Source organism: Lissotriton vulgaris, chromosome 5 (genome assembly GCF_964263255.1).
Source record: "Lissotriton vulgaris chromosome 5, aLisVul1.2, whole genome shotgun sequence".
Taxonomy (NCBI): Eukaryota; Metazoa; Chordata; class Amphibia; order Caudata; family Salamandridae; genus Lissotriton; species Lissotriton vulgaris.
This window is the reverse complement of record NC_141693.1, coordinates 1326086696-1326103090: the sequence shown is the minus strand read 5'-3', so window position 1 is coordinate 1326103090 and position 16395 is coordinate 1326086696. Positions and strand designations below refer to the sequence as shown.

Sequence of the window (16395 nt, the reverse complement as noted above, 5' to 3'; positions counted from 1 at the left end):
CAAAGATGTCAATTTATCTATGTTTACAGTGCATACTGCGCTATTCGACAATACGATGATTGTATCATGCCTAATGTTCAATAAACAACTTTATTTAAAAAAACACTGCTGCTGATTCCTTTAATTGGAGATGTTTGTATATGCATTGCCTTTAAAACCCCTTACTCAAGTTGCCCTACTGCAGGGCCAGGATGATCCTTGTGGCTCCAGATTGGCCACACTACTTTTGTGGTTCACTTATCTTTCACACGTGTCTGTCTGATTGAACTCACAGACGTTTATTATGCAGACCTGATATTTTACACCAGTTTGGGTGCCTAATCCTGCACATCAAACTTCCTGAGGGACTACTGTTCGGGCGTTTACAGATATGTTTATGAAAGAGTTTTTATATCCCTATTATTACTTAGTAATCACTTTTTTTAAAGAAAATAAATGAAATGTGTCCACCATAGCCTTCTAGTGGGGCTGCTAGAAATATATACATTGGTTTAAAAAAAAGGTATTCATGTGTGTGTGCGTATATAATATATATATATATATATATATATATATATATATATATATATATATATATATATATATATATATATATATATATATATATATATATATTATCCAGTGTGTGGGTGGGACAAATATATATTATCCTGTGTGTGGGTGGGACAATTCAGTGCATAGGACTATAATTAAGGTGCTGCTTGAGGAGAACTAGAATTACAGGTAAGTAACTTTTCCTTATTTCAGATCCTTAATATCCTCCCTTCTGAACACCATGTCCTCCTTCTTGAATCAGAAGCAATCTTTGCTTTTACATCCACAGTTTCTCTTTTGTACTCCACATCACCGTTTTTTGCTTTAACTTCACCATGCCAGCCCTCACCTCTTCGCATCAGTGATTCTCACAGCCATTTCCGTTCTATTGTGATATTCCTCCCTTTTTCCTTTAGTGCCTATCTCCTGTTTTATGCTTTTTATTACCTCTGCCACTCTCTCCACTGCATAACCTTTCCGATCTACTCACGTTCATTGTACTCCTGCTCATCTTTAGCTGTGCACTACCCTGCTTTCTCTCCAAAATCTTATTGCTTGTCTCCCTACCCCACTCTTCGCACCACCTCCCTTCTACCTCTGCCTACCCACCCTTTTTCTCTCACATCTCTCTGTATTCTCTCGTGCTCTCGCCTTTTATTTCTCTGCTCTTTTCCTTGCTCTCCCCTTCTATCACCTTCAATGTCTCTAATACTGTTTCTCTTCTTTCTGCATTGTGCCTTTGCTGCCTTTGTTTACTTTGCCCGTCCTATCTCTCCGTTGTCAACTGTCCTCTCTTCTGTAACCTTTCCCTGCTCACTCCCGTATCCCTCTTCCCTTTGCCCTGCCTGCCTCTACCTTCCACTCACTTCCCCTTGTTCTCTCGTCTCTTGCTTCTTTTGCTTTCCCCACTTCTTTTCTCCTCCTTTCGCCATCCACCCTCTCTTCTTAGAGCACCGCTCATGTTTTCTTCTGTTTATAGCACTGCTGCTTCCTTTTCTCCAGCACTCTTTCTTTATAACATCACGACTCCCAATTCCTCTTTACCACAGCACCCTTTGTTTAAGCAACACCACTTTTCTACTTTGATCACCATTGTCCCCCTCTTCCAATCCTGCCACATAACACCATCTCTCCTCTTTCAATAGAATCACTTCCTGTCTCAGGAACTTTTCTCCCTCGCCTCAGAATCAGCTGTCCTATATTCCCCCAACAGCATTGTCCCATCAATCACATCAGCAAACTGCCTTTTAGTTGTTCTATAGCATCCCTTTGTTCCTCTTCACTTTTTCTTCTCTGCTTCCTTCTACCTCTGTCTTTTCCACACATTATATGCTCTCTTCTTCCAGCATCACTTTTTCCCTCTCCTCTCCTCCACACCACAACCCTTCTTGTGCCAGAGATACTCTGCACTGCTCCCTTTCTTCACTCTGCTCCGCTCCGTCCCTCTTTCCATCCTCAGCACCACTTCGTCTCTCTCCTCCAGATTGTGAAACGAGCTGGCGTGAACGAGGAGACCCCAATGATCGGAGACAAGGTTTATGTCCATTACAAAGGGAAGCTGTCCAGTGGCAAGAAGTTTGATTCCAGCCGGGATAGGAATGAGCAATTTGTCTTTAGTCTCGGCAAAGGTAGGATGTTTTCCCTTGCTTAGCATTGGATAACTGAACAAGCATATCAAAAACAGGATTTTGTAGGAAATGGACATGGGTGGAAGGATTGGCATTTCCCATCCTCCCTCTCATCACTTCATACTATGTGGCAAGAGATGCTTGTGCTCAGCAGTAGGTATATTTCTCCTTCATAGGATCTTCATTAATAGCCATAAATATTGAATCATCATGGAATTCAGGAGCTCTTTTAAAATGTATACACTTTCTCAAAGCCAATGTAGAAAATAAAAATGTTTGCTGCTTACCTTCAAGCTAGATTAGATGATTTACATTTTTTTTTATTGTCAAAAGAAGCGCCAATTAAACTTAACAGGCATAAATGTAAATGATAACTTCAATCTTGGACAAATCTTTAATATAAATTAAAAAAGAAAACTAGGGTAATGTAGCTAGATACTCCATTATTCTGAGGCAAAAAAATTGCAGTGCTTTTTATTTAAGGAAGCCAGCAGCACTAGTATCTCGTTATGCCCTAGAGTAACAGTTAACTCAGTTTTCTTTTCCGGACCCTTGGCAAGATACTCCATCTTTAGGTACTTTCTGTTCTTTTCTGAGGAACAAATATTTGTAAACTACCAATTGTTGAAAACTACAAATCTTTGAAATTCCTTTGATGTAATTGCATGCAGAAGTGATTTCCCATCCTTCTTTGACTACATGGGTTACATTTGTCCAGCTGTTTTCTAGGCAGGACTTCACTTTTCATGAAATGTTTCCTTCATAGGAAGAGGGCTTAGAAGGACACTCATGTACTGCATGTAGATGCCCCCTGATTCTTTCACAGTGGAAGACTGATCTTTTAGTCAAATATGTGCCATAGGGGACTGAACGACATAAGAACAAACCTGCCTCCATGACGAGCATGAAATATCCAATAAGAAACTCTATTCTAAAGAGGAGCGGCCTCCAACATTTGCAGGGACTGGAATGTTCCACCAAGAGCCCTTCTGATTCCTCTGAGCAATCGCGGAGAGGGAGTTCCACAACGAGAACTTTAAAAACAGAATACCTGGGCACATCAAAGTTTCCGTGTTGATCAGATATTCCCACAAGTTGCTTACCAGACAAAGTGGACATTGAGGACCCGCTCAATGATGAAGAAAATCAAGTATTCAGTTTGGAGTACCGATTTGATACTTAAACACATTTTGAAGTTAAAAGACTTGAGTCCTTTATAGCCTTGACATCAATGCACATGAAACCACAAGCAAGAGACGTTTCTACTACCTTGGATGTAGAGTACTCTTGTATCATAATTCCATTGTTTCCGCCATGATGCATGAGCTGACTCCACCAAGAGATGTTCTGATAGTGGTAATTTCTCGCAAGTCTTTGTCTCCAAAGATGATGCCTCCTGCGCACAAGAAACCTAAGTACCCCTACGAAGAAGAGAATGTGATTGCACACATTAAAAGTCAACCTCGCAGAAATATTACTTATCCAGTATTAGGGGTGTCTTTCATAGATTCACATGTCTGAATCCTTCCCCGTCGTCGGAATGGGATTCCCTGGTACATAAATAAAGTAATGTCCCATAGACATATAGATAAATCGGCCTAAAGGCCTCACATTAGTAACATATCAATGTCCTTTTGTAGAAAGGACCAAACTCTAGAAAAGAGCCAATCAGCTGTTACCTCCCTCTAGAACCCTCGGAAGGAGCCTCAGTCCCTCAGATTTTCTACTGCACGTTGTGCTAAAGGAGTCTCCTCTGAGCTCTGCTCAGTTTTTTCTTCACAACTGGTTTCCAGTGTTCTTGAACATTTTATTCTGTTTTCATCTGTGATTGCTGATATTACCATGGCTGAAACACCAAAAACGGGTCTGTTTAGATCCTGTGGTTCATGTCGAAAGAAGAGGCTGCATATTGATGACCAGCATAAAGATTGCTGTATTGTCTTTATCCAGACCATGCTGCCAAAGACTGTAAGGTATGTCGTACCTTTTCCACTAAAACCGTCAAGGATCGTGAGTGACGCCTTTTAATTTGGCTCCAGAGGCTAAAAGACAGGGACCACCTTGAATCTTATGAGGAAAGTGAAGGTTCTTCAGTCTCTTCAAAATCTTCTCTAAAGAGACCAAGGGTGGCTTCCCCTAGCCCTACAGCTCCTCCTCAAAAGAAGACGTCAAAGAAGTCTCAGAGGCTCTCTCCAAGGCAACTTCTGTGAAGGTTTCCTATCCGGAAGTTCACACTTTCAAAACCCTGTTCCGACACTGTCGACGACGGTATCATCAATGACGTCTTCATCGACGAGGAGAGCGATGTCATCTGCTTCATATGTTTTAACATCGTCGTCATTGTCATTGTCGACGACGACGACACCATCGTCGACGGCAGGTAAGACTGTGTCGTCAACGATAACCATCAAGAAGGCACCGTCGACGTCGAAGCTCCTGTGGACGCTAGACACCGCCGACGAAAACGTCATTGAAAAAGACTTCTTTGAAGAAAGCACCGTCGACTAGGACACCGTCGGCGAAAACACCATCGGCGACGGCTTCAGTGATGTCTCCACCGTCGACGACGGCCCGTTGACAACGACTCCTCTGGCTATGACACCTGCCGACACTCCACCGTCGACGACCACACCGCCGACGGGCTCGATGATAGATTCTGGTCCACAAACCACTTGTGTGCGCCTGAAGATTACGAAAAAAGTTCTGACACCGGCTTTAACATCGCCAAGCAAAGTCCAAGCACTACCTCAAGCATGTCTTCTTCAGGAGGAGGATTCAGATGAAGAGGACATGTTTCCGACGGCTACAGCCCTTCGGACCTTCATGTTAAATGTCAAAGTTCAGATGAAGAAGAGGATCAGGAGGAGGAATATCATCCAGCACCTCCTCCTATAGTTTGCCTTCCGGCCTCTTTAGTTACTGACTTGCGGTACCTTATACAGGACTATAAACAGAGGTTTCAGAGTCACCTGCTCCCCCACCTCCCACAGTATCTCCTGCACCAAGACCACGGCCTTCACCTTTGAACATACAGCCGGAACGGTTGGATATACCACATCCTCCAACTACTGATGAGGAAGAGGAAGAGGAAGAACAGCAGGAAGAGGGAGAATTGCAAGACACACAATCTATCCACGATGACTGGGATAACTATATTATTCCCTCTCCCGAGTCTCCAGTACCTGTGCCCGCAGATTCACCACCAGGGAACATTGGAGGGTTCCATAATTTACTTGAAAGGGCCGCTCAACGGTTCAAGATACCAATGGTTTCTAAAGAACAAGACTGCTTCTTATATGACTTTAAGGAGCCAATTAAAAGATCAGTTTAGATTATTGATTACCTGTGGGAACAGGGTGTTAAAGTCATGCAGAACCCTTCCTCGGTACCAGTAGTACCTTGTTTGGATAAAAAGTATATTGCACCTGATACTGCACCGGCCTGTTTAATAGGGCACCCCAAACCAGATTTGGTTGTTACACAGGTGGCTCAGAAGAACTCAAAGAATCCTTCTGCCCTGTTATCAGCACCTCCATATAAGGAAGGCAGGAGATTGGATAACATTGGAAAGCGTTTCTCCTCAATGTCTGCAGTGACCGTGAAAGCGGCCAATGCTTTAGAGCTTTTGGGGCGCTACAATAGACAACTATGGGCAGATATCACCCCATATCTATCTGAGCTGCCTAGCGAATCGAAAGAAGAGGTAAAAAAGGTATTACTTGAGGGTGAAACGTCGGCATCGGAAATATTAGACTGTGCGATGGATATAGCTACAACAGGATTTCGCCATCTGGCTGGAGGGGCAGTCTTGCGACGACAAGGTTGGCTAAGGGCAACTTCCTTTCGTCCCGAGATACAAACGAAAATATTGGATATGCCTTATGATGGCCAATTACTCTTTGGCTCAAAGATTGATGAAGCGCTGCAGAATATAAAAAAAGGACATGGATACTGCTAGAGCATTGGGCACTCTCCAGGACAGAAACCAGTCCTTTCGTGGATCCAGGGGAGTCGATCTCAGCAGCGCCAACAACATAGCCAACAATCTTCCCATGGCAAGTCGTCCTTTCGCAGTAAAGGCCAGCGTAAAAACAACGGACGTAGATAATGACCTTTCTGTTCAGCCACTCCCAGATCCATTTCCATCATCAAAAATTGGAGGAAAGATTTCCCATTTCTTAAAAAATTGAAAGAAGATCACCACGGACCGTGGGGTCCTACAATTGGTTCAATTCGGCCATTCTCTAGAATTTATACATATTCCTCCCCAAACTCCTCCACGCCCTATGCTTCACAAAAACCTACAGCTGCTTCTCCAAGAAGTCTCTCTTAAGCTCCAGAAAGGGGCGATAGAGAAAGTCCCTCTTTCTCAACGGGGGAAGAGATTTTTTTCCCATTTCTTTTTAATTCGGAAAAAAGAGAAGAAGTGGAGACCGATTTTGGACTTCATGGCCCCCAACAAATTCCTGAAGAAGCAGTCATTTTGCATTGTGACGATTCAAGAGGTCTTACAACTCTTGGAGGAGGAAGATTACATGACGTCCCTGGACCTTCAGGACGCTTACTTCCATATACCATACCAATTCACAGAAATCACAAAAAATATTTAAGGTTTGCGGTGGCAGGCAGGCACTTTCAATTTTGCGTCCTGCCCTTCGGGCTCAAGTCTGCACCTCGCATCTTTACAAAGTGTCTTTCCCCAGTAGCTGCCTACCTCAGACAGCACCATCATCAAGTCTTTCCATATCTGGACGACTGGCTGATCAAGGCTCCATCCTTAGAAGGCGCGTCCAGATCTTCCAACGCCTGTCTGCAGCATTTCAATCATTTAGGACTAACGCTCAATTGGGAGAAATCAGTCCTTCTACCTTCTCAGCGCATCACCTTCCTAGGGGCAACCCTAGACACATGACTAAAGAAAGCCTTCCCATCGCAAGAGAGAAAGTACAAGCTTTTACAACTGGCTATTCTTGTGGCTTCAAAGAGGACCTTAACAGTCCGCCTTTTCTAATCCCTACTAGGGATGATGTCATCATGTATCCTCTTCATACCTCACTGCCGTCTCCAAATGCGCCCCCTCCAGGAGGCACTCTCAAAGCAATGAATCCAATGCACAGGGTCTTCGACAATCTCATAAAAGTAACTCCTCAAATGGTCACGCCCTGCAATGGTGGATGTCTGTTTGCAACCCGTCTCAGGGCTTACCATTCCTGCTTCCAGCGGCACCACATATCATCACAACAGATGCCTCCTTGGAAGGTTGGGTAGCTTTCCTCCAAGAACTACAGATAAGCGGCAAGTGGTCTTCCTCAGAAAAAGGGCTCCATATCAATCTCCTGGAACTGCGGGCGGTCTTCCTCGCCCTTCAAGACTTCCTTCCAAGAATCAAAAATTCCCTTGTGCTCATCCGTACGGACAACACTACGATGATGCACTACCTCAACAAACAGGGAGGGACTCGCTCTCTAACACTCTCTCACGAGTCGCAGAAAATCTGGAACTGGTTAATTGGACACAATATATCTCTTGGGGCGGAGTACGTCCCAGGCATGGAAAATGTACTCGCCGACTCATTAAGCAGACAGAGGACAACATCTCACAAATGGGAACTGGATCTAGGAATCCTTAACTAAATTTTCTCCAAATGGGGCACTCCTCGGATCGACCTGTTCGCCACAAGGTCCAACTCCAAATGCCCACACTTTGCAAGTTGGCATCCCCAGAAGGGTCCCTAGGGAATGCATTTTCAAAAGCATGGTGCAACGTCTTTGCATACACCTTTCCACCATTTCCAATGATTCCCAGGGTCCTCAGAAAGTTGAAGGCGGAGCCTTGTACACTCATTCTGATAGCCCCAACTTGGCCACGCCAACATTGGTTCACAGAACTCCTCGGCCTATCTCTGGAGCCGCCAATCCGTTTGAAGCAGTTCCCGTCTCTCTTCACAATGAGCAACCAGCAAGTCCAGCATTCAAATCTAGCCTCTCTCCAATTAGCGGCTCGGCTCCTGAGTTCAGAGAACTTCAGAATTTGAATATTCCGCCAGACTTTAGAGCCATCCTGGCTCGAGCACGGGCGGATAGCACCAACAAAACATACTCTTTAAAATGGAAGGGATTTTGCATCTGGTGTAAGGCTCAGGGTATACATCCTTTCTCTTCCTCTCCGGAACAGATACTGCCTTACCTTCTACATCTGGCAAACTCAGGCCTTGCTCATGCTTCAGTTAGAGTCCACTTGGCGGCTATATCCTGTTACAGAAGATCTCCTACTGGCCCTTTTCTTTGGTCCCACAGGTTGATCAAACAGTTTTTGAAAGGACTCTACAGAACCTTCCCTCCTGTTAAAATGTTGCCACCTACCTGGCACCTTAATACGGTCCTTAACCAGCTCATGAAGCATCCCTTTGAGCCGGTACACAGGGCTGACCTGAAATACCTCTCTTGAAAGACAGCCCTCCTGCTTGCACTCACCTCTGCAAGACAGGCGAGTGAGCTCCAAGCTTTATCAATACAGGAGCCTTTCCTGCAATTCAAGCAGGACAGAGTAATCTTATGGACAAATCCAAAGTTTATTCCGAAAGTCCCGTTGGACTTCCATCTCAACGAGCCTGTGGTCTTACGCGCTTTCTTCCCGAATCCCATGACAGCAGCGGAAAGGTCATTGCATTCTCTAGATCTTAAGCGCTGTCTCAAATTCTATATTGAAAAGACAAAAGCCTTCAGGAAGTCTCATCAGCTATTTGTGGCTTTCAGTATACCCAGGAGAGATCGTCCACTCACCAAACAAAGTATTTCCCGCTGGATATCTGCAGCTATTTTGTTTTGTCATGAACAGGCAAGGCAGCCCCTGCAATCTAAAGTGCGAGCCCACTCTACCAGGGCAATGTCTACATCTAAGGCGCTTTTTGCAGGAGTGACGGTCATGGACATTTGTAGAGCGGCAACATGGAAATCGCCACATACCTTCACTAGGCATTACTGCCTAGATACAGAACTCATGAAGGGTGCTTCGGTGGGACAAGCAGTACTTCGTCATCTGTTTCAGTAAAGGTGAGCCCTCTTTCATCCCTCCATCCTCCTTATGTGCGCACATTTCTCTATTGTATGATTTTATGGTATTTCTTGCTTGTAAATATATGTTTCTATTAGTCGTTTGATATGTTGTTATCTAATGACTTGCATATCCTATACCATCCGAAATGTGCTTTGTTCATTGTTTGCTACTCTGATTCATGCATGTGAATCTATGAAAGACACCTCTAATACTGGATAAGAAATGCGTTACTTACCTGTAACTGCAGTTATCCAGTATTGGTGCCTTTCATAGATTCACATGCAACCCTCCCGCCTCCCCTGGAAGGGCTCACCTACTTCTCTCAGTAATACGCCTACTTAGCATTGTGCGTACGGAAATCTGAGGGACTGAGGCTCCTTCCAGGAAGGTTCTAGAGGGAGGTGACAGCTGATTGGCTCTTTTCTAGAGTTTGGTCCTTTCTACAAAAGAACATGGATATGTTACTAATGTGAGGCCTTTAGGCCTATTTATCTATATGTCTATGGGACATTACTTTATTTATGTACCGGGGACTCCCATTCCGACGACGGGGAATGATTCAGGCATGTGAATCTATGAAAGACACCAATACTGGACAACTGCAGTTACAGGTAAGTAACGCATTTCTTACCACATGACAACACCATGTGCAAGAAAGTTTGCATATTCCTCTTAGTATATATACTGCTGACTGTCATACTACCACTGGTCTATCATAACATCGCAGGTAAGGCCTTTTTTCTGACAGCTCCTGCAAAAGCTTTACTGCATTAGCGTTTTTCATTCTGGTTAGGGAGCAGAACAGTCAAACTCAAAATGATGGCTCCGCAGCCAAAGTTTGATCATCTTTGAGACTTTGTACATTGTTTTTCTTCAAGGGTTCCCCTTCTCTTAGCACTGGATCTAATTGAACCAATAATAGTGATGTCCTTGACTCTGGCTAAATCAGAAATATCAGGGTTCCTCAAAACTTTGTAGGCCTCCTTAACTAGATCCACTTTTTGTGAGATCAGTTCCTCTCTGTGTAATATTGTCTGTTGCCAGAAATGGGCAAGCTACAATCCATTACAGCCGCATTATCAATGGCTCCTTAGATTAAGTGAGGAAAACCTGGACTCTATTGTTACAGAGTATGTGCTTCTGCTTCCACTTTAATGAAGGTAGCAGGTGCTATAGTTTTCTTTGTGTTTAATGACAAATTGCTGTTGTAGTCATCACAACAGTTTACCGAAGGCCTATCAAGAGATAAGAGGGGTGGATTTCCAAGATATCTTTAAAGAGTATCTCAAAGTCTTAAATTTAAGTTTAAGTTTTCTGTTTTGAGAAACATCACTCTTCAGAAGTCAGACATATGATGTATCGCATAGAAGGAAAGTGGAGGCAGATTGACGTTTGTAGCAAATAGTTCTGCCTCCTCAATTATTTCCAAGATATCTTTAAAGAGTATCTCTAAGTCTTAAATTTAAGTTTAAGTTTTCTGTTTTCAGAAACATCACTCTTCAGAAGTCAGACATATGATGTATCGCATAGAAGGAAAGTGGAGGCAGATTGACGTTTGTAGCAAATAGTTCTGCCTCCTCAATGTCAACTGTATCAACCACAGCAGAACCATATCAACAGCAAAGACCTACTGGAGGAGGAAGAGAGCTTCCATCTGTGGCAGCAGTGAAGCCTTTCCCCCTCATCTCGCCTCCTGCTCCCCTGCCACCCCGCCACCCCACTCTCCACTTCTTTTGATCACTCCATATTGGTGCTGATCACTATGCAATATTGCTGCAGCATAGAATAAATTACTTCTTGTAGCTTTTCAAGGAACTCTCCATCTCCATCGGAAGTTAACACGCTTCTTCAAATTCAAGCTGTACAGGTGAACTCTTTTCCCCAAAAAGAAGGGCAATGCATCCCTGTTAGAATTTTCTGTTTCTAAAGAATGAACCAAGCCAAGTTCAGGCCTATCCTCTATCTAAAAAAAACATTAAAAATGCTAGCTATTAACCAAATGTATCCCCATTTCCATTGAAGACATTGTATGTGTCCCATTGATTCTCATGGTCCATGTTCTGATTGCTTAGAATCATGAGTGGTTTCTCAGGTTCCTAATGGGTATAAACCTTTTGCAGTACAAGGTTGTTCCCTTTGTCCAGGAGTTGGCTCCATGTGATTTTTCCTACTTTGGAACATTAGAATCTTAATTTATCCTTACTTAATCAGTTGCCTAATTAAGGACACTCCTTATTAAAAAAACAAATTGCAGAAAGTCCTAACTACAACCCTTCTGCTGCAACATCTGAGAGTACATATCAGTCTCTCCAAGCCAGCCCCATCCTCAGTACAGATCATTCATTATCAAGCCATTCTTTGGATAGATAAAAAGCAAGTGTTTCCTTGGCTCGAGAGTCTTTAAACATTTTTTAATATTTCAGAAGGTAAAAAATGCAGATTTAATCTTTTTGGGGCCCATGTCTTTGTACCTCTTTATATTTCTGAACATGTGCCCATTGATGCAATGCTAGAGGGCCACTGTAACCAATACTCTGACAGTTAGGAGACTTTATAGTAAACTGATTGTTTAGAACTCCAGTGATCTTTAATCGTTCCCTTGGTGATGTCTTCTAAAGAATGCACAGAAAGGGATTCCATTCCTACCTGTTCCAACCACAATGTGTGCTTCTCAAATTGGGTGGAGAGCCCTTGTGGATCGCCTGAAGATCCATAACACCTAGACTGAAACAAGTCTTCTTACCAGATGAATTTGCCAGAATTTCACACAGTACATCTACCATTGAAATCATTGAAATCATTCCTTCCAACAATCAAAATAAATCAAATTCTGGTTCAGACAGACAGTACAACTACAATTTACTCTCTGAAAAAGCATCAGTGAGCATGATACAGAACCCTAAATCAATCTGAATTAGGAAGATAGAAAACTTCAAATAACTGTTCACCTTTTGGAAGTAGACCGAGTAGACATTCATGTACTCGGTATGTTTGATAAAAAGCCATGAATGGATTACAAACTGAAAATGTGCTGCACAACATCTTCTCTGACTAAGAAGTCCTTCCATAGACAACTTAACATGGCAAAACCGTTTATCCAGATTTTACCAACCAGATGCAAAGGAGAATGCCCTTTTGGTCAGTTCATCAGGATTTCTCTGCTTTTCCATTGATCCCTTAGATTCCAGCTCTTCTCATACAATTTGCATATTATAAAGCCAAATGATCTGAAGTGCCTCAGAGTGGCCTAGTTATTTGTGGTATCTGCACTTTTACAATTGTCAAAGAAGTTGCACAAAGGACTCAATCTCCTCTTCAGCCGTCAGGGCCAATCCCCACATCCCAGCCTTCTATCCTTCACCTTAACAGCGTAGCTCCTGAGAACATTCATTATCCTATTGGGGAAAACAACTCTTCCACAGGAGTTTATGAATGTTACTAAATAGTGTAAGAACTCCTCCTTAAGAACTATATTCTTTCAAATTGAAAATGTTCTGCATGTTTAATACTTAAGAGAACCTAAACTCAAATCAATCCTATTGAATAGTAGTTTGTCAAAAACTGGTTTGCTTGACCTTGGCAAGATCAGCTATTGCAGGAAATATTCTTGGCAGTCCTCTTTATTCTGAATCCCTGTAACTGAGGATCTCTTTAAAAAAGTGACTCCACTAGTCAGGAGATACTCACCTCCTTGGAAGCTTAATAAGGTTATTAATCAGTTCAAATTGGTCCCATATTTGAACTGATTCATAAAGAATTCCTGCATCATTTCTCCTAGAAAGCTACTTTTTAGTCATATTTTCGGACTGTGGGATTTGTAAAATTCATGCTTTGTCTTTTCATGGACGATATGCATTTGTCATGAGGACTCGCGTAACCTATTAATCAGAAAGAGTTTATGACTTTCATATTAACTGGATATTGTTTGGGTGTTTTTTAGAATCTATGCCTAACAGTGGAGGGATCATGTTACACAGTAGACATTTGAAGACCATAGACAAATCAAGCAAATCATTGTGAACCATGTGCCTCTCTACACAGGTTTATTCACTTTATCATGTATGCAATCAGGTAGCCAGCTGTTGCCCTCTGATAGAAACAAAAGTCACACTTCACAAGTCAAACCCGGCTACTAAAGTCCTTCTGAGGAATATTATAATCTGTGATTAGAAATGCAGCTACAGGAAGACCTAGTCATACTTTTACATACATTGTAATGTTGATTTAGATTCCAGGGCAGATGCCAGAATGGGTCAAACCTTCTTAGGGAGCATATTAAGTGTGATGTACCATCCTTATGTTTCTCCACTTATGTATACCGAGGGTTTATTTTATGACTAATAATGGCAGTCCAGGGAAGAAAAATTAAATGCTTGCAATACTATTGCTTTGTCATAGGAACCTTGAGTGAAGTAATGTGCATTCCCAACTCTTCCTCAATATAAAACATCAGGCTTTGCATGACATAAATACAGTGCAGGGACTCAGTCTGCACTGGGTCTAATCTCAACGTCCTTACCCAGTGGAGACCAAGACCAGGTGCCAAATTACAGCAAGAAATGCGTGCACAGGTGCCCTGTGACACTGCCTTCTTCTCCTGAGGACACCCATATGGGATCATCTGATGGGAGAAAGAGCATTATCAGCATAATTCACATTTACCTGCTAACATCAAGACACTCCTATATTGTTGTAAATTGTGGTGTCAAGGCTTTAGACTGTTGCAGCCCTCTCTTAGTTGAAGAAAACTCTAGCTCCAAGATTACTCTCAAAGCCATTGACAAAGCCATCTTCAAAGGCAAAGCTTTATTTTGTACCTCCGGGTTCAACATCTGGTCATTCAACTTTGTGGCCCTCTACCTATTATTTAACTTTGAGAGAGTTATAGTCGGTGAGAGCACAGATGCAGAGATGGTCGATGTCAAAGAGGCTAGCATCAAATCAGTCAATGTCATCAGTGGCTTCACAATCTCTTCTGAAGCACATACACATCTCTCTCCATCTCTGGCTCTTCCACTACTGCAGTTTACCGTTCATGTAGAGAACCCACTTCAGCTGCTCTTTAGTATTTCGTCCAGCCTCCATTTTTATTTTCTAAATCTATGATGGTTCTGCAGCCCATCATACTCGAAGCTTCCCTCTTTTGAAAAATCCTATGTGCCTATTCACAATTGTATTCTGCCGCAAAGACACTTGCGAGAAGAACACTGTCTCCATCTCTTCCCGGGCAGCATTTCCTTTTTATCCAGTGTTGGGGTATCTTTCATAGATTCACATGCCTGAATCATTCCCCATCTTCGAGATGGAAGTTCCACTGTACCATAACCAAGCAGTATTTAAATAATGCCCTAGGCAATAATGGACCTGAGCAATGTTTTATATATCCAATCTATGTCCTTTTTAAAAAAGGACTAAATATTGAATACAGTCAATCAGCTGCTAGCACCCTCTAGAACCTTCCCAGCAGAGGCAGTTTTCCTCAGATTGTCACTGCACGTCATGTGTGTAGGGAGTCTCCCTGAGTTCCACTCAGTTTTGCTTCTACCTTCTAGGTAAAGTTTTTTTATCATGTCCGAATAGAGAGGACTCTTCTGTGCCTCCAAGACCTGTGGGAAGAAAAGATTCCATGTTGTTGAACCTCACAAGGACCGCATGTATTGCCTCAACACAGCCCATGAGGTAAAGCAGCACAAAATGTGTTGCATTTTCTCTTCAAAAGCACTAAGAGATGGAGAGGGGGGGCTGCTTTTATGTCTAGAGACCACTAAGCACCAAAAGTCGTCACTCAGGATAGGGCAGGAAACACCTCAAACCCTCTACATAGAGCAAGAGCTCAAAACAGAAGAAATATTCTAAAGTCTCCATTGAGCCTTCATCTTCAGTCTCCTCTACTCCAATGGGGAAAGAAAAGAAGCACCATAGAGACTCCTCATCAGACCCGGGGAAATTCGGAACTGAAAAATCCCCATCGACGACGCCCCCATTGACAACAGTCACTAGATCATCGACGGCGACAAGTTACACTGTTACATGGTTGGTCCCGTTGACTGCAGGTAGGATGACGATAGTGGCCATCTCAAGGCCCATACTGTCAACGAGAGCATTGTTCACGCCATCATCTTGTAGTCAACAAAGGCTTCATTGGTTGACAGCCCTACTGTTGTCAAAACTGACACAGTCGACGACAGCTCCGCTGATGACAACACCGTCGACGGCAACATCGCCATGGCGATTCCTTCAATGATGACACCGTTGACGACACAGTTGATGGCAACATGGGTTGCATACCAGAACAATATCCCCTCATGACCTATTTAATTTCGCAAATTACAAACTCTATACAAGGTGACAACATATACTTTTTCACATTTGTGATTTGTATTTCTATTTTTTTTTAATTCTTATTTTTTTGCAATATTTCTTTAAATTCATAACAATCATTTTACAAAAAAGACATATAATTCATCATGTAACCAATACAAATACAAATACCATACAGAGAAAAGAATCTAAAACACTCTCACGATTACCTCATACATACTCTCTCATACACTCTACATTCATTCCTTATTCTGTGTCTGAGGGGTCACAAGTTGTTATGTGATCTATTACGCAAGGGCAATGGGTTGCAACAACACAGTCGGTAAACCCGCATTGCACTGTTGGTGGCCGGGATTCCGTTGACGCCACCGTCGACGATGATTAAGGTGACCCAAACATTTTTTGGGCTGGAAATGTCCACATACAGTAAGATCTCCCCTTTGCCTCCTTCGCATCTTTTGGACCTACAGGAGTCAGAAGAAGATTATGAGGATGATGATGGAGTATATGGAGTGGTGCATAGTCCATCAGAGTTGCTTGTTAAGTGCCTAGGAGATAACAAGGACTAGGAAGATGAACAATACTATCAACCATATCTGGCACCGTCACGTCATTATCAACACTATGACTATACTCATGAATCTTGCCCAAGAGGTGGCACATCTTCCGCCATCCTTGATTCAGGACCTTCAGGCTATGCTGGCAGACTACAAACAAAGATATCCATCTTAATATTTTCACAAGGAACTGTCTCAGGTCCAACCACAGTCCCTTGAGACAGCTGTTTCGACAGTGACACCTACAGTACCACTCCCTCCTATACAGGAACCTGATCTGGTTGACCCTTCCTCCTCAG

General features: G+C 42.8%; 1 protein-coding gene across 4 annotated transcripts in view; it reads left to right on the top strand.

Moving 5' to 3' along the window:
* FKBP5 (FKBP prolyl isomerase 5) overlaps nucleotides 1-16395 on the top strand; it is a 940582-nt gene that overhangs the window by 286126 nt on the left and 638061 nt on the right. For all 4 annotated transcript variants that reach the window (XM_086923252.1, XM_086923254.1, XM_086923255.1 and 1 more), the window contains one exon: nucleotides 2018-2162. In XM_086923252.1, the coding sequence (XP_086779378.1) occupies nucleotides 2018-2162 (145 nt within the window). The remainder of the gene's footprint in view (nucleotides 1-2017; nucleotides 2163-16395) is intronic.